This window comes from Neolamprologus brichardi, chromosome 3, assembly GCF_056152115.1.
Source record: "Neolamprologus brichardi isolate AB-2024 chromosome 3, ASM5615211v1, whole genome shotgun sequence".
In the NCBI taxonomy this organism is placed as follows: Eukaryota; Metazoa; Chordata; class Actinopteri; order Cichliformes; family Cichlidae; genus Neolamprologus; species Neolamprologus brichardi.
This window is the reverse complement of record NC_142106.1, coordinates 53,201,096-53,220,557: the sequence shown is the minus strand read 5'-3', so window position 1 is coordinate 53,220,557 and position 19,462 is coordinate 53,201,096. Positions and strand designations below refer to the sequence as shown.

General features: G+C 41.4%; 1 protein-coding gene and 2 pseudogenes across 1 annotated transcript in view; 2 read left to right on the top strand and 1 right to left on the bottom strand.

Annotated features, from left to right (window-relative positions):
* The first annotated feature begins 1,965 nt into the window (after nucleotides 1-1,965).
* On the top strand, nucleotides 1,966-3,278 carry LOC148105816 (uncharacterized; annotated as a pseudogene).
* A 700-nt stretch (nucleotides 3,279-3,978) lies between these two features.
* Nucleotides 3,979-4,739, bottom strand: LOC148105815 (uncharacterized; annotated as a pseudogene).
* Nucleotides 4,740-8,277: 3,538 nt separating this feature from the next.
* Nucleotides 8,278-19,462, top strand: part of LOC148105814 (protein NLRC3-like) — a 49,687-nt gene continuing 38,502 nt past the window's right edge. The window contains exons 1-3 of the mRNA XM_087838399.1: nucleotides 8,278-8,300; nucleotides 13,249-13,338; nucleotides 15,329-15,442. Of these exons, the coding sequence (XP_087694525.1) occupies nucleotides 8,278-8,300; nucleotides 13,249-13,338; nucleotides 15,329-15,442 (227 nt within the window). The remainder of the gene's footprint in view (nucleotides 8,301-13,248; nucleotides 13,339-15,328; nucleotides 15,443-19,462) is intronic.

The following is a 19,462-nucleotide window of genomic DNA, read 5'->3' as shown; positions in this document are numbered from 1 at the left end:
TCAGTATGAAACAAAGATCCAGTGTTTCCTGTAAAGCTGCAGCTTCTCAGTGAAGCTGTGAGAGGAGAATGGTGACAGGCTTCAGGATTGGACACAAACACTTCCTGTTTCTGACCTTTATGGTCACCATGGTAACGGCTGACACACTCTGATCAAACATTGTCAACAGCCAATCAGCTCTCTGAACAAAGCAGCATGCAGACCAATGACTGCATTCATTTCCAAGTTTAAAGCAGTGAAGAACACAGTCTGTAGGTGAGGAAGAATTTAGTGAGAGCAGATGTTTGGACAGAATTCCTCCAGTTAACAGCTGGAACCGTCCATCTGGATTGTTGGGCTTGTTGTTGGGCTTCCTACAGAGCTCAGAGTGTGCACACCAAGGTTCTTCTAATGAATGAAAGTCCAAACTCAAACTAGGAGTGAAAAGCATCTTCATCAACTTCAATAAAAATCCAAAGATTAGAAAAAGTGAAGCAACAATGAGTCCTAGTACAGTCCCAGCACTGAAGTCCCTGCTGCTCTTTATACTGGATGTGCTGCATCACTGACTGACAGCTGATGAAGAGTCTCTGGAAACACTCGTTTATCTCCTCTGCTCTTCCTTCTTCTCTCTGCAGGTGGAGCTGATGATGGTAAACAGGACGGTGTGTGTGCTGAGAGAGGAGGAGCTGTGTCCTGATGATCCAGAGAGGTTGAAGCAGCAGCAGCTTGTGTGTAGAGACGCTCTGACTGGGCCATGTTACTGGGAGGTGGAGAGGAGAGCTTCATCCAGCAGTGACTGACAGAGGAATGAAAAGAAGTGCAGATGACTGTCAGTGCTGCAGAGTGAACTGCTCTGAGAACAGCTCCACTGTCAGACACAATGTAGAGTCCAGCATCATCCCTGTGTGTCCCTCTGGATCTGACAGAGGATCATCAGTGTATCTGGACTGCTCTGCTGCTGCTCTGTCCTTCTACAGTCTCTGCACAGTCTCTGTCTGACTCTGGCTTCAGACCCTCCTGGATCAAACTCACCTGGAAAGACTTTCAAATTCAAATTCAAATTTTATTTGTCACACACACAACCATACCCAGTATGACATGAGGTGAAATGCTTGTAGCTGTGCAATGCCCAACCATCAAAAAACAGTGGTTTTACAGTATTTACAATTTACAGGTTATTACAAAATTTAAAGATTTAACTTGGAAATTTACAGTAAAAATGTGCAAATAGCAGAAAGAGATTATAAGGAAGTGTACATGAAGAAAAACCAGAGTGTGTGTGGTGATGTGATGTGTGTGAGAGTCCAGTCTTATAGTGATGTGATGTGTGTGGGAGAGTTCAGTCCTACAATTTTTCGGGTCCGCCATTTTCCGGGTCCACAAATCAAAACAAACGCATCGTGTTGGAACGATGACGACAAGAAACATGCTTTAAAGCAGCTCAAAAGAAAACGGACAGTGTAGAGACCGATTGCGTCCAGAGGCGAAGCAGCAGCACTTGAAAAAATTAGAGTGCATCGCAAATCTGGACCCATATAAAATATCAGTGGAGTAAAGACCCAGACGACTTACCGCCACTGTCCTACCTCGATATCTTCACGTATCTTGTTTGTGGAGTAAGCGCTTACACTGCGAACCAGTTTCGTAATTACAAGTCACTGGAGGCGCACATCCAATTTACAAATGGCTGGGTGCAAGATTTGGCTATTTCCAAGCCCCCAAACTGTGAGTACGTTGTCATTCATACCAAGGTAACTCAGCTGGAGTGCATCGAGAGTAATAGCCATTGTCCACCCCCCCACCATAATTAATGTTATACATTTATCATTGAACTGCTAAAATATCGTTATCATATCATGTGCCCATAATTGTAAAGTAGATGCAAACTAACTCATTGATAATCGGGCAAATTATTACTTAACACCAATTTGAGTCCTCCCTGTCTCATTGAATTTATTGTCTTTACATCAACCTTGCCCTTGTATGTTCCACGTACTGCACTCCCAAAGATTGAATGAACCTGCATTACGGCCATGGGTAATTGTAAGCACCACGGGGAAGGTCGAAGCCACACACTGCACCTGTATGGCCGGAGTTGTGGAGACCTGCACCCATGTCGCTGCACTTCTGTTTAAAGTGGAGGCAACAGTGCGGATCCGTGGCACAAATACTGTCACAGATGAACCAGCCTACTGGGTTTTGCCGGGGAACACAACCAAGATACAGCCAGAGGTTGGCCATAACATTGACTTTACATTGTCAGCAGCACAAAAAAAGACTCTTGATGAAAATATAAACGGACCGTCTGTGGTGAAAGGCAGAAGAAGCCGTCCTTCAAAAAGAAAGCTTCCTTCTGCTACGTTTGAGGAGTTGTCACCAGTGTTAGACACACTTCAAAAACACAATAAAGCAGTGTGTTTGTCTGGATTGGAGAAATACTACACATCACACACTGTACAGTCATCCACATTACCACTGGCGTGTTTGCACAACACAGGTGCACAGTCCCTTGGCCTTACCGAGCTACAACTGCACTGTGTAAAGTACCTAAATGCAGCAAAAGTTACTGAAGAACAGGCAGAAGCTATTGAGGTACGCACAAGACTACAACACAAGAGCCCTCAATGGTATGTGTGACGTGCTGGGAGAATCACAGCTTCAATGATGCACGCTGTGTTTGCCACCACTGTAGAAAACCCCGCCATTACTGTGGTTAATCGTGTTTGCTACCCTGTTAACTCTGTCTATAATGTGCAAACAACTTGGGGACTGGAGCATGAACAGGACGCTCGACACACCTACACCCAGAAAATGTCAGCCTGTCACAAAAACCTACAGGTCCATAAATGTGGTTTTCTTGTTAACACGGCTTTTCCTGAAGTAGGAGCATCTCCTGACGGACTAACCACGTGTGAATGTTGTGGGAAGGGCTGCCTGGAAATTAAATGTCCATTTAAATACAGATCTGACAGCTTTCAGCATTGGATGCGCATGACAAAGACTTCTGCCTCGAGTTGACAGCAAATGGACTTAACTTGAAGAAGACACACCACTTTTACTCACAAGTGCAAACACAGGTCTTTGTGGCCAACGCAAAGCACTATGACCTCGTGGTAGGGACACAAAAAGACATGGCAGTTGTACACATCTTCCCTTATGTGCACTTCTGGGAATCGCGTTTAAAGAAAGCTCAGGAGTTCTTTCAGAAGGTGTGCCTTCCTGAGCTAGTAGGAAAACATTTCTCCATGCGAAATGCAGCCCCGAGTGGTCACAACGTTTTTCTTTCTGGTGTCTAGGTTTTTGTCAGAAGTGCATTGAAATCTGTATAACTTGATTTCAACACTGCAGCACTTACCATGTAACAATTGTCAAAGTGTAAAATAAAGAGTCAAATGCAGTTATTTGTCGTTATCTGGCTTTTATTATAACATCATTTTAGTGAAACAAAGAGTTCAAAGCGATGATAAACTGTCGATTATAGTGTACAGATACAGAAATGGTTACGTAACGTAATGTCAGTGTGTGCATACAATTACACATAATAAAAAGGTTTTCCTAGTACTATGTCTTCAGAGACATACTCAAAGTTTTCACAATCATTAATTAACAAGAACAAGTCTCATGTGTGTCTGGTTTCACTACCACACTGGGGCACATGTTAACCAAAACACAACAGACCTGCACAATTTTATCAAGAAAGGTAACGTCTTCACCTTCACATGGAAGAAGAGAACGGATTGGCATGGTGGTATGTAGCATTTTGAACTTGTTGCGCAAACTGCCAATTACTCACTCGACATGGATTCTTAGGTGTGCAATGGCTCGTTTATTTTCAATGTCCTTGGCATCTAGTTGACAGAAGCCCCTTGTAAATTAATTAAATTAACCTCCGCACACATCATTCCCACCGCATCTCTGATGTCAAAGCCTCTGTCAGCCAAAACTACATCCCCTGGTAACAGCTTGTTAAGTATGCCACATTGCTCTGTGATGTGTTTATCTAATGCATGGCCCCCCCCACCCCTTAGAAATGAATGAAACTGCACCTTGTGGAGTAATCCCGATCAGGTATTTCATGGTGTGTGTACCCTTGTAGTGCGAGTACGTTTGAGCACGAGTCTTTAAATTAGATGGTCGTTCTGTACGAATTTCAAAACAGTCAACAATGATGGCTACCCAATTTCCAAGTTTCCGTAAATTGTGGAGGCATTATTGTTTGCAAACAGTGCCTCTCTGGCCAGTGTACTCCTAAGCGGGCATACAAAACGTCAATTGTATCAGCAAAGACAGAAGACAAAGTTTTGTGGGAGACATTGAATAGAGATGCTAAGATGGTGGACAGGAAGATCGAGTCTAAGACGCATAAGTGTGAGTAAAAGCATTTGGAAATGCGACAGTTTCTTTGATGCTGGTAGGAAAGCTTTTACATTGTCGTACATAAAAATAGCGAAACAAGTAAGACCAGTGTAATATTTCACTTTTTCTGTGTCACCCTTTAAAAAGTTTTCATTCATCTCTGCCTTGTCCAACAGTGATTTAAGCTTTCTGTTCTCCTCCAGCAGCCAGTTTATTTCTGCTCTGCTCTGTACACAGCGCACACAATCATTTGTCGGTCTTTGATCTTCTGTCTGTATCTCTCTCAGATCACCATTTTCTACATTTGCACCCACTACCTCTGCCTCTACATGTCCAAAACATATCTGGCCCTCAGCCAAAGTGACAGGGTTGTTATGGTGTTGCTCTTCTGTCGTGTCCATCTCTGGCTGCTCTTCTGCCGTAACTTCTGCTGAGGCCTCACCTTCACACTCTTCTGCTCCACTATGAAAGGCTGTCCAACGCAAAGAGTGCAAACACACAAGGGAATTTTTAAACAGTTTACACATTAAGGCCGTATGAATCCTCCAAAATGTATGTGTTGATTGCCGGACACTAAGAGCAACTTTTAAAATCAGGGATTGTGGTTGGAGGTGGAGTTGTTTTTTACCTCCAACTAGTGCTTTTTGTTGTTGCTGTGACGGTCTGAATGTGACGTTCGGATATCGGAGTGCCCCATCTGTAACGTTGGTACCCAGTCTGGATTTGTTTGATCCATTTCATAGGCAGGCTTCCCTACAGTTGTGCAAAAGAATTAGCGAATCATTACATAGCACGTATGTCTGCACAGTCACTCAATTCACTGCGGTAAAGTGAGCCCTCACTTACGAAGTCACAGTCAAGCTAGCCGCACCGCCAGCCGCACCTAAAATGTTGTTGCACTATTCTTACGCGAGTTACGGTACGGGTGCCGACTCGCGTAGAAATACGACTCTTCTGTATCCTGTCATTGTTATTTTACTGCTTAATCCACTTTAACTTTAGAAATATCAGATATATGATAGAGAGATAATTGTTGCACTACAAATGTTAAATTCTGTAAGAGCTGACAATAAGTTTCCAAAGAATTGTCTTCTCACCCTGATCTTACCCCAACTGAATAAAATTGTTGTACTTCATTTTTGATCTTCTTTTTTATTCCAATTTGGAAAAATTTTCTGAAGGTGATGAAAATATTTCACTGGATTCAGACTTTGGGAGACCCCCACTCTTCCTCCTCTGCCTTACAGCCCAAAGTACAGAACGATTTCAGAGAAAAGAAAAGAAATAGTAAACTAGTCCCAAATGTCTGTACTGTACTTTGAATATTCTCATATTTGAGCTCAGATTACGGGAAAACTGTAAGAGGTGACACAGATATTTCACTGGATTCTGACTCTAGGCCATTTCCACTCTTCACCCTGTGATCCACACCCAAAGTTACTGTACGGTTTTCCAGAAAATCAACAGTAAACTTTACCCAATTTACTCTACTGTACTCTATATATTATCATCTTTGAGCTCAGATTACAGGAAAACTGTAAGAGGTGACATAGTTATCTCACTGGATTCTGACTCTGAGTGACCCCCACTCTTCACCCTTCACCCAAAATTACTGTACTGTTTTCTGATAAAATTATAACCTAATCCATTACTGAACAAAATGAGTTCATTGAAGTATTTGCTTAACAACAAGAAATATATTTCGACACAAAATTTTAATTTTCAAAACGTCATTATTATGAAAATATTTTCACACACCACCTCAAGTAGCAACTTTAGTTTTAGACATTATTTATACAGCGCTTAATCACAACAATAGTCACCTCAAGGCACTTTACATAATAAGTTCAACCTTACAATAATACATACAGATAAACACCCAACAATCATATGACCTCCTATGAGCAGCACTTTGGCAACAGTGGGAAGGAAAAAACTCCCTTTTAACAGGAAGAAACCTCCGGCAGAACCAGGCTCAGGGAGGGGCGGGGCCATCTGCCACGACCGGTCAGGGTCATATTACTGATTTCTCAGATTACTATTATACAGTTTTGATATATTATTATTCATTATCTGTCATCACACAAATCAACCCAAAAAATGAAAAAGGAAATACTTAAAATACGTGCTCAAAGCAAGAATGTTATATTTTTTTTTTTTACACATGTGTTCCTCAAAACACCAATAATAACTATAAGCAGATTATTCTAGTAGCTTTCACTGCATGTGGAATTAGGTTACACAAAGCACACACTTCCACTCTGTCTTCTGAGCACTGCTGAGCTGTTCATTTGTCATGTCCAGGCATTCAGATTGGAACCAGCAGTTGCAGTTATCACACTGAAGCTGTAAACAAATGACATATGAGCTTTCATAAACACATGAAGTAAATAATTCTATGATTTAATAAATTACAATCCTTAACAACACAGAGTCAAATACTTTGTTGTAGATAACATAAAACTATTTTTTAAAAACACTATACCCAGTCAGTGATGGAGGGTCCTGGATTGGGTGGTTTCGCTGTTGCACACATGGCACAGTTGGTGTCACTGTCAAATACTAAAACATCTGTTGCGATGCTCTGGATGTTTCTAAACCCCACAAATTCAGCCTCAACCCAATTTTCCTATGCTGTCACTTTAACACGTCCAGCCTTCACCTCTCACCGGTCCTCGTCCCCTCTTCTCTCAACTTCCTGTGTGGCCTCCCAAATCAAACACAGGCCCAAATCAGCTGTTTCTTCTTCTCTCTTCATTCTCTCTTCCTCTTTTCAGTCTTTTCTTGGCGCTTAACTCCCAGCATGGCAAATATGAACTCAGACAGTCCAATCCAGTGGTTTCACACAGTCATGTCACTGGTACACTTTCCAGCTTGTAATTCAGAGCGCGTGTTTCCATCAACATACATGCTGCTGGACCCTTCAGTGTTGTAGGTCAGTTGCACTGTCTTTTTGCCTGCTGTTAATTCTTCAAGTCCACGGTGTTGTTCTGTCTGTCTTCTGTCTTTATCAGGAGATTAACTGTCCTTTAAGCTTCTTCTCAGGATAAGGACAGGATGAGAGGTGAAGCTGTGACATTTTAAACCAAAGCCTGTTTTCATCCCAATTCTGTTAATCTGTCATTTTTCTGCTGTATTCTTCCAGGAGGTTGAGCAAGTCCATGGGCACCTGTATTAACATACTAAGACATTTATTTAATAACATTTTCATTACTATTACTTTGCACTTTCATTCTCTAATTCCTCTGTTTTCATTTTGAAACGTCTCTCACAAGCTCGCAAGCTATATTCAGACTTCCTGCTTCACTTCCTGCCTGACACACACACACACACAAACACACACACACACACACACACACACACTTCACTTTACTGGATTTTCATCCGTTTCTACTAAATCGAGCTCTTATTTTATGTTCACACTCTGACCTAGTTCTTTCTCACATCTGGGCTTGGTTTATAAAGGCCTCTCTTATTAAAATAATAAAACAATCTAATCAGAAAATAAGCACTAAGAATATATATTTATCTTGTAACATTGTTTAAGTTAATGAACAATTGTGTTGAAAACTGAGATTACAATATCAATCAAGATAATTATAATGATGGTTTTTGCTGTAATTAAACAGTCATGCGGAAATGTGTCAACCACAGAACTTTAGAGGCCTTTTGTTCAATTATGTGTGGACTGTTTCTTTAGTCTCATACACAAATTGTTCTCAGTGTCTATGAGACTGATGAAATATCCATGTGTGCTGAAAGAGACTTTGCTGGTCTGACCCCCTCAACCGAGGTATTGTGGGTAATGAAAGAGCAGATAGGTTGGCTAAAGCAGCTGTTAAAAAAGTAGACATAGATGTGCAGATACCATTGTTGAAATCTGAGGGAAACGAATAGTTTGGACACAAAGTAAGAACTTCTGGAGAATGGCATGGGATAATGGAACAAAAGGGAGACATGGGGTACAAAACACAATAGAAGTTAAGAGGAGTAGTGGGTTAAATAGGCAGCAGGAGAATACAAACAGGTCATTGCTTTCCGAATGGTTCTCTTTTTATGATGGGGAAACATCCGACTGGGTTATGTGATGGTGTAATGCTATGGAGACGGTTGAACATGTGGCTATTAGTTGCAGGAAGTATAGAAGTCAAAGGAGAGTGTTGAGGGTGGGAACTGGTGGTGAAATGAAACTTACGTTTGAAAAAGTGGTTAATCAGTCAAGTCATGATGAGGTGAAAGGAGTGTTTTTTCATTTTTGAGAAATACTGATGTCATCAAGAGGATCTGAGGATCTGGAAGAGAAGTAAGAGTAAAAGCCAGGAGATGGCAGTAGTGCAACATCTTTGGATGCAAGCTGCTGTTAAAAATGACAGAAGAAGAAGTTTGCTTGATCATTCCTCAGCTCGTCTGTGTGAAGCTGAGTGTAAAGAGGCTCCTGCTGTTAGAGAAACACTCTGACTGTTTAACAGAGTCAGACATGTTCAGACTGAATTTCAGTCAGAAACTCAGCATCACATTGATGAAGCTGCAGATTAATTGTGGTTAATTTCTGATTCATTTCTTTGCTACCAGCTGAAATTTAAATGTAATTTAAAAGAAGGATTCAAGGTTATTGGGTTTTTGACCGTAGAGATCACATGAACGTATATGAATTGTATGATACGTCTCTTCTATTTTTACATCCATCCGTTCGCTTCCACATCTCCTTTCAGGGTCGTGGGGGGTGCTGGAGCTGTCATCTTCTTCTTCTGTTTTTCTATGATCATATTTTGATGTTGATTGTGATTGGTTTTATTTGTTTCTTCTGCAGTTGTAGTGTTTTAATATTTAGACGTTAGAATTCCTGTTTCATGCACAATACATTTGTAACTTTTAATTTTTTCTGTTTTTGTGTCTTGCAAATAAACCTTTAAAGTGATTGAAATGATGTTATGTATTTATTTTTGGCCTATATCTACGGTTCTGAATTTTAATTCAACTTTATTTATATAGCACCAAATCACCAAAACAGTCGCCTCAAGGCGCTTTATATTGTACAGTTTAATTTCAAAAACTTGCATATGATCTTCAGTTTGCAGCTGGACTATCACATAGCAGCTGGAGCAGTCTCAAATGGAGGCCAGTCCACTGCTGCCACCTGTGGCCAAGTGCCATAGCCTACTACTAGATGAACTTGTGACACACATCTGCAGTAGAGGCTGAGTGGCTGCTCTTACACCTGGAGCATCCAAATCGACCCACAAACACGTTGAAAGATGCAATGCCATCAATGTGGATTGTCAAGACTGAGAGACCTCTTCCCTCTGACCCTTCCCCAAACCCTCAAACCCTCCTACCCACCTCGACATACAAACTCTGTGTGGCTTCACGTGTTCTGTTGATGTTTACATGATCAAAATAACTTAAACACAAAAAAACAAAGAGGAAGACCGCACCGGAAGGAAAAAACTACAAGGCCCAGCATCCTCTGTGTTTAGGGAGCAGCAGTGAAAGTGAAAGTATTGAGCCTCCGTCCAGAGCAGCAGGAGGAGGAAGGTGTAGCTGAGGCAGGTGAGTGTTAACATGAATATGTTTCTTCTTATGACATAAAATAATTCCACGCTGTTCATGTCTGTGGGTGAAATGTGAGGCCGGTCGGCTCCTCTGAGCGCTGGTTTCCTGTAAGTAGAGAGGAAGTGAGTTTAGCTGAGCCTCCGTTTAGTGTGAGAGAGCAGGAGGAGAGTGAGAGCTGTGCTGAGGCAGGGTGAGTGTTAACACCGCTCTGACATTACTGTGTCTCTGTGGCGGGAACAACAGGCTCCGTCAGTGGAGGCAAAAATAATCAGACTTTGGTTTTTCAAAGGAAACAACTTTATGTCGGAAGTTCCCGCACGCTCATTGGATAACGATGTGTCAATCTCGAGCTATTAGCCAATGAGCGTGCGGATTCACAGAAAGACCCGCCTTCATCACGGGACTTTAAAAACTACACTGGCGACAGAAACTCCGTGAGTGGAGTTCAGGCTGACGTTATGAAACTGTGACGTTTGAGCCACTTCCTGTTCTCAGTCCCAGCGTCCTGATCACCGAGGTTTCTGTTGCTCTGATATCTGGTATTGATTATATTGGTAAACAGGCTGTAGCATAAACATCAGGTCTGTTCTGAAAACTGGCTTTATTTTTTCAAAGTAAGGGAATATCTGTGGTCTGATACCGCGGGCTCATGGGCTAAGGACTTGGATTGACAAGTCAAGCGCAGATGATTGTGTTGTTTCTTATAAAGGCTTGTGTGTGTGTGCCTTCCTGTGTGTGTCCTTGTGTCAGTGGAAGCGTTACAGAAAGTGCTCCTCTGCTGTGCCGTATTAAACCCGGTTCTTTGATCCCCATGATAGAACAGAGAAAACCCGACTCATAGTGGTCAAAACATTTATGATTCTTTATTCAATCATCTTCTGGAAGAGAGAGAGCCCTGCACAGCTCAACGGCAGTTGCAGAATCTCTAACATTAGAATCTAAAAATGTGTCTCATATAGGTGTTATTTTGGTACTTTACACATCACACAGTTTCAACAACTCCTTATATGGTACAAGTTCCCATTTTCTTTCTGGCTTCCCATATTTATTAATCTACTTGTATAGCTCTACACTAACTTCCTGTTTTTCAGTCTGGCTGAGCACTTAGTTTGTGAGTCAAAACCTTCACTATTAAAGTACATAAAACAATATAATCAGAAAATAAGCACTAAGAATATATTAATTACATGACAGTTCTCCCCCTTTTCGTGTTTCCTAAGAAACACGACATAATTCCTAATTTATACCATTAAGTTTACTTGCATGTTAAAAGGCTAAAATATAACAAAAGAGATTATGCTAAACCAAATGAAACCTTACAATTGCCCAACCCTATCTGTCCCCTCAACGGGTTGTATGTTTTCAATGTTTCCTTATTATTCCGTCATAATTACTTCTATCCACAACAAATAAATCAAGCTCTAAGACAGCACCTGTGAAATGTGAAATGTCCTAAATCTACTTCCTACACCCCCTTTTTTACCCAGAATCCCAATTTAAATCACACTTCTGAATTTCTTTTCAAATCTGGACTACTGCACTTAGTCACAGACCTGACCACTTTATTTAATTATCCTGTCTGTTACCAAGCCTTTCTTCTCACACAGTCACAGTGTCTCTTTCAGTGCAAGCTTCACTCATCCAGTCAGACAGGTAACTTAAGTTCTTCTTTTTCTTTTCCTGTCCACAGTCATTCAACTAATTTGCATACTGAGTCATATCTCAAGAAGTTGTCGTGACAAGAGAAATGCATATTTAACCATCACCACATTATTGAATTGTTTTCATTTTATTTCTACAGTAATCACTTGTTTTGATCCATCTGTACAGGAGCACTCCTAATTCACTATTCTAAAAACTACTTTAAGCTTTAATCACTTTTTCCTTTTCACAAGAATCACTCTACTGTCATGAGCTTCCCTGAGTTATTCCTCAACATCAGGGTTTAAGTGTGTTAAATTCACACTATTTCTTTAAGTTAAACTTAAAGAAATCCAGACGCTTTTCTTGGACTGTTGGTTTCAGTGTTTAGTCTCATTCACACACTCCCTCAGACTCTTCACACACACTGATTTGCTGACATAAACACACTCCTGTGTGCTTTCTTGGCTTCACACACACACTGAGGACCATCTACAGACTGTGAGCTCCGTCTTCTTTGTCTTTGGAGCCGAACTCTGACAAAGTTAGGAACAAAACTTTCTCCAGCGTGTGAACTTTCCTCCTAGACTCAGTCTGAGCAGTCAGACCACATATTTCAGAAGCAGCACATGAAGGTGTGGCTCACACACACACAGGTGAAGGAAACAGCTGCAGTATTAAAAACTGCTTCACTGTCTACAAATATATGAACTGAATGTTTCTTTCAGGCTGTAAAAACCTTATTTATCCTCCATTACAGTCCTGCATTCAGAGGATTACTTCTGTTATATTAGTACATGTATTTTATTCTGATGAACACATGAAACTCTGAGCTGGATTGAATCCATTGAATCAGAGTCCAGGACTCAGACTAAACACACTGAATGTGTCCTGAGCTCGGCCGCTGTTCCACAGTAACTGCTGTCAGAGTCACTGTTACTGAGTTAGCTTAGCTAGCAGAGCAGCTAGCAGTTAGAGTATGAACTCTGTAAGCAGTCAGCTCGGTCCTGGACATTGTTACTGACATAAAGCTGCTCTCTGCAGCCATGTTTGACCTGCTGCTTTGTAGGACTACAGTAATGGAGGATTTGGAGGCTGAACTCGGCTCTGTGACACTTTTTGTAGTGAACTGATGAAAGCTGCGTCTCACATGGATGTTAGTCCAACACAACAGACACGACCTCTGCAGCTCTCAGTTGATGTGCACATGAATGATTTGTGTTTCCTCTGCAGGTGAAGGTAGAAAGTGTGTGTGAGCTGATGTGAATTGAGCAGCATGGATCAGTGTGAGGACAGAGAGGAGGGAGTCCCTCCCTCTAAAAGCACTCTGTGTGGGGAACATGAGAGCCAGACCAAAGCTCAGAGGTGAGATGACCATCTTTAACTGTCCATGACTCTTCTCCATGTCACAGCTCAGCACTCACATCACTGCTCCATCATTATTCGCAGGAACCAGCCTGGACCTCCACCCAGAAGTGAGTCCTCTAAGAGCAAACTGGTGAAGGATTTCTTTCGTAATTTAGGGCGAAAAAAGTCATCTGACAAAAAGTAAGTTCATGTCAGTATTTTATATAGATATATATATTTGAAATTTTAATCAGCTTTTTACTATTTAACAATTTAAATAATATACTATTTAATACTTTATATTTTTTATGTAATGTATTGGACACATTGGATGTGATTCAGACATGTTTCATGTTCACTTACTTTTAGCGTCAATGAGAAACAATCCAGCTCTGTGTCCTTACAGAGTGACACGTCTAAAGATGTCTTCATTGGTTTTAAAGTTTCTGCTGCAGAAAGGTGAGCTGTTACTAACATGAACTCTCTGATTTAAATGATTTTGATGTTTCCTGGTTTCTAAAATGCATCTCTGTAGCAGAGCAGTGTCTCCAAGGACACACAGGCTCAGCTGTAACTGTCAGTTTATCTGGTTTTAAGACACATTTGGACTCAATTGGCTGTTTTTAACTATGTATTTTAATCAGAGGTGTAAATTTAGACCTCACACATCTGGATCCTAAACTATGATAGAAACAGCTGCTAGCAGTGGGTAGTTTGACTTTGATACGCTGCTCTAGAAAGCAAACAAAGGTTTGTGCAGCTCCTCTTCAGAAAAGTGTTCAGAGAGCAGCTGCTGTATTAGACAAAGGCTCGTCGTGTGAGCCCAGATGTGTGTAACAGCTGGATGAAGGAGAACCATCACAGTCACGTCTCCATCCCGCCTTTATTAATGAACTTCCTGTTGCTTGCAGATGACAGGAACACAAAGTGTTTGTGCCACGTGATGCTGCAGGATTTGTTAACGTGTCCATGATGGTAACATCTCCTTGTCTAACTGCAAACACATGAGCGCTCCTAACGGCAGCTATCACAGCCACACAGGCAGACTGTGTCTCACTGTTGCATTCAGGGACATTTGTTTTCCTGTAAAAAGCTGAACTCTAATCTAAGAGGACTGTTACTGACAGGAAACAGCTGCATTATCTGCAGTCTGTGTGATCACAGCTGCTTCAATCACTTTATCAGAGAATTGATCATTGAATAAAACATGTTTGTGTCTGCAGAGGTCAGAGGTCACAGTCTGCAGGATCCAGCTGTCTGTCTGTGAGGAGTGAACAGTCCAAAGGTTATCTTCCACACTTCAGTGATGAACCAACGAGGTCAGAAAACTGTGATGACTCCTTTACATGTTTGTGTTTTCCTGGATAAATATGACCAAAGATTCATTAAAAAGATAAAAATATTAGAGTTTGTCCTGTAGCGCTGTGTGGCAGGCAGGATTGGACCCAAACACAACAGGATGAAGTCAAAGAGGCAGCTTTATTTCAGCTGTGAACATGCAAACACCAGAAATAAGAAAACATAACTGTAGGTTTGCAGTGAATGAAGCCTCAGCTCGACGCTCCACTTTGTCCCTCTTTTCCTTCTCCAAACAGCCACATCAGGAGTCTTTGATGGAGTTTTAAAATATTTAATTACAAATGTCCAAAGATGGGTTTAGGATACCTGAATCCACAATTATTAAAGCTAAAATAGTTCACAGGGTTTGGACTTTGTTAGGTGACGAGAGAACATCAAAGTGTTTTTGTCTGTTGGCTTAAACTAAGAGAGTTTAGTTTGTTAGCACAAAGAGCTGTCAGCTAAAGCCCCGAATGCACTTTGAATACAGATGAACTGAGAAAAACACTTTAAATACAGCAAACAGTCAAACTGACAACATCTTTTTCTGCTGATCATCCACAGCAGTACATTTACCATTCATGCTAGCAGCAGGCTATGTCTGTCCACTCAGCACCAACACAGGTAGGAGTGAGCAGTGATGAAGCAGGACTGTGGGCAAGTTTGAGCTACAATCCTATTGGCTTCTCAGTTTCTCCAAAGAAAAGGGGAAAAATTCTTGGTGTTGTGAAGATGTGAGTTGGTCTTGTTGTCGTGGGGCTGGAAGGATGCTGGCAGTGAGAGGCTTTTCATACAGTGTTCAGTAACAGAATGAGAAGAAAGCCACTGCACATGAAACAAGGTGCTCGTAGTGTTTGTTTACTGTGTTTGTGCCACAATGTCAGATCAGTTGTAGATTCACATGCAGACTTGTCCAGTGAAACCAGTACAAGTACTGCAGTACAGAGCAAAGACTAAGCAAGGGTGTTATTGTAAACTTTAACAAAAGACTGTTATGTAAAAAAGAGTAAGTACATTATTTTTATGAGTTTCAGATTATTCATCATGTCTTTAATTTAATATTTCCAGTTTTTCCTTCCTATCTCATGAAGCTGTTACATTTATCTTTTAGGATCAATAAGAGGCCAGAATCTCCTGGACCTGAACCAAGTTGTGTGTCTCTAAAGAGCAACCGGTCAAAGGATATTGTTGCTGACTTTAAAGGCTGTTCTTCTGTTGCTGAGAGGTAATGTGTGTCTAGATGTTGTTCCTGACTCTGTGTTTTTGAATAAATCCTCATGTTTAATATCAGCTCAGCTCTTTTTCCACACACATTTCTATGTTGGTATGTGAAGCTGTGTGTGTTGGAGTGTTTCCACAAACACAGCAGTCAGAGTGGAAAGAGTGGATGTTGTAGGAGGTGTTTGTAGTGAAGAGGCTGTATCCCAATTCAGTGTCTGCAGCCTTAAAGGCTGCATTTTAAGGCCGATTACATCACCGCGATGCGATGGAGGCTGTCCCAATTCGAAGGCTGCTCGAAATGCAGCCCTCAAATGTATCCTTAATTTCCCTGAATTTTAAGGACGTGGCAGTGTAGACTTCGTGGCCCAACATATCGCAGAATGCATAGCGCAGCAGTGGGTGTGAATAATTTTGCAGAAAAAAAGAAAAAAAAAGGCAGATGAGGGGCACCCTGTTACGTTCCCCTGAGGGGTCTAGGCGGGGAGGGGGAAGTAACAAAAAGTGTCCAGGTCAGAAGGAGTCAAGGCAAAAGGGTTAAATTAAATAGTTTTATTAATGTAGCTCAACTAAAAGAGACGGACAAGCCGCTATCACCATTTAAGGAAAACAAACAATTCAAGCGTTGGTCAATCAAGTAAAAAGTAAGTCAAAAAGAAATAGAGCAGCTCACTAGCTACAAACCACAATAACACAGCTCACCAGCTGTAACCACTCACATGGCACTCTGACCCAGACCTCACCTTTCCGTGGGCTTAAATACTTTTAATTAAGGGAAAGGTGGCACCTACGGCAGAAGCGATTGAAGGACACTCCCACACAGGCACCTTCAGGAGGAGGCCTTGCTAGGGCTGTAACACCCCCTCCCATAAACACAAACCCGTGGTTTGTCAAATTATTACGATAACCAAAACAAGTCCATAACCGTTTCATCACCATATTGCAGGCTTTCCACCTACCAAATCCCATAGAAACGGTTAGGCATTTCCTGCGGAAGCTGCCAACCCCATCTCAGTGGGTTCAAAATACTTACTGAAGGTGGCCACAGACCCTCAAAACAATGTCTCATATGATAGCCAGGGCTTTTTTGAGCCATCACATGTGGAGCACACAGCAGGCAGTCAGAAGACCTTACTGCAATAGTTTTCAGACGATTGCTCAGGTCACGGGTACAGGCATGTTTGTTAGTCAGGGGTGCAGGTCTGAGTGGTGGTGTTATACATGATCTGTCCACCTGCAGGTCATTTTGAGGAACTGGGACATTGTCAACCAGCAGCAGCTCAGGGCTAGTTGACCTCTTACACTGACTACAGGGTGCTACTGAGCAATTGTGCTCCAAGTTTAGCCTCTTAGTAGTCCTGGCAACCTTGTCAGTTTGAGAGCCACGACTGACTTTTCTCAAAGCAGGCCCTTTTTGCTTTGAGTGGGCTTTCTGTTTGAGTTTCAGCCTCAAACAGTTAGCAACAAGGTGTCCAGGTTTGTGGCAGAAGAAACAAAGCTTCGTTTTGGGTCTCGAAACCACAACTTTATCAGCCTTGTTAGCTGGCCCACTCTTACCTCGCCAAGATGTACTATGGCACAGAGGGGTATCATATTCTACAGCATTTGTTTTATGAGTTAGGGTAAACTCATCTGCCAGTATGGCAGCCTCCTGTAATGTGGAAACCCTTTCCACACTTAAATAACAAGCAATAGACTCAGGAACAGTGTTTTTAAAGTTCTCCCCCAGCATAAGCTCACGTATTGACCCCACATCGTTAACCTGGCTTGCAGAACACCACCTATCAAAGAGCTTTGCCTTCTCCCTAGCAAAGTCAAGGTAGGACTGACACTGTGCCAACTTCAAACCTCTAAAATGGCACTTTTAAGCTCGCTCACTCACTCACTCACTCACTCACTCACTTTTAATTACTGATGTGAGTCAGCTGTGTAAAAGGGAAAGGTGGCACCTCAGGCAGAAAAGATTGAAGGACACTCCCACACAGGCACCTTCAGGAGGAGGACCTGCTAGGGCTGTAACAGCCCGAAGAGTAAACTTTAAGTAAGTACTGAATATTATGTCACTTATTTATGTGCAAATGTTTAATAACGAAGAACATTAAAACATTACTGTTGGCCACAGGTCGGCAAAGTTATGTAACATTAGTGACATTTGTACTAACTTGGTTTTAAAGCCTTTACTTTAAAATATACGCCGTCCAATAGCTGACCTTAATCTTACAGAGAATGATCAAAGCTTATGTAGAAAGAAACAAACAAATGAACAAAATATGTTCTCCTTCATTTCTGTCAAACAAAGCTGTATGAAACGTTTCCAGCTGTTAGTATCATGGTTGCTAGGAAACCTGGGCAGTGCAACGGAGGCTAGACCGTCCCATTTCACAAGCCTCGCACTTCCGGCCTTAGCGGTCTTTAAGTACACGGCCCTTGAGGATTGAGGTTGCGTACTTTAAGGCTGCAGACCTGAATTGGGATACAGCCTGAGTGTCTGTAGGACTCCAGCTGCTCCAGCAGGTGTCTCCTTTGTGCTTTGCTTCAAACACAGTGTAGGGAGGAGCTTCCACTCAGGTGTTTCAGGTGTTGCTGGATGGAGGAGGACAAATAGTTTTTCCCTTCAGTGACACTTCAGCAGCTCAATGTTCTGGGGAGATGTTTGTCTTTATGAAGGTTTATGGATTATTGTTCTTACTTTGGTTAAACTGAGAAATACATTTTCCATCTAACATTTAAAGTAAATTTCCAGGTGAAAAAAAGATCTGCAGCTGCAGCCTCTGTGATGTTTCAGTCTGAAAGTAACAAATTCAACCAGAGTTCAAACAAAGGCTTAATATTCGTGTGTATTTGATATAATGCCAACAAGTACAAATAGGTGTTCTTACAGGTCTTAATCACAGAGGTCTGATAAGTCTGGTGACTTTCACAGTCAGCAATTTTGCTGCCTTTTATTTTATATTGGCCTTTTTAAAGCCCTTCAAATGCTCCCACATTCATACAGAGCTTTTAATAGCAAACTCCTTTACAGTCCTTCTCCTCTCACACACGATCACACGACTGATTTGTCTGCAGCAGCTGTGTTACTGCTAGTATTTTATTATGTGTGTAATCTCCTCATATTGTTCCTGTGGTTTAGTTTGACTTCCTTCTGCAAACTCAGCTGCTCTGTTGCTGATACACGTCTCCATGAATATGATTGATCAGATGCTGCCAACACCATGTGTTTCATGTGAACGCTCAGCTGAAACCCTGGGTTGACTTATCGAGTTAATAACAAGCTTCACGTGACTGTGAATGCTAAAGTGAATCCAGATAAAGGAAAGAGACCCTGCTAATGTTGGACTCACTTCTTAGTGTAGATCCCAGGAGGAAGTTCAACATAGCAAGCCATTCTTTGTGCTAGCTCGACCAAACCTGAGACCACAGTGCAGGATAATGATTATCATCTGTCTCTGTCAAGGACATTTGAAATCCACAAATAACAAAAATAATTATATTTGATCATTAAAAATATGTTTTCAATTAAAAAAGCATGAGCACACTGGTCGATTACAGAAACATGAAAACTCATTAACAGTAAAGTTAATTTAGGCGTAAACAAAGTGTCAAACATACTTACAAACAAACAAAGACAGTAAAGGAAAACATGTCTCTGCCTAGTCTTGAAAATCTAATGTTATCATCCATTGTTCTTCTAGGGTCTCTTCTTCTTTTGGCCTCAGCTAACTGCTAATATTTAAATGGCTAACATTAACATGTGTGCCAGCCAGGTTAACATTTATGATGAACTATGATTAATTAACTGATGTTGAAACTGGAGCTTTACTGACCTCTGAAATTCCTCCTAAAGTGTTATTCAGTGTTGTGACAGTCAGCTGCTTCAGCTGCTGCTGGGATGGGCTGTGGCAAAGAGAACAGAGAAAATCAAAATCAGAGTTTCTCTCTGAATTAAAAGCAAGGAAACTACGATATATTCTATATGGTGAAACTGATGGTTTATGGTGTTTCGGTCTTTTTTTCTGTATTTATGCAG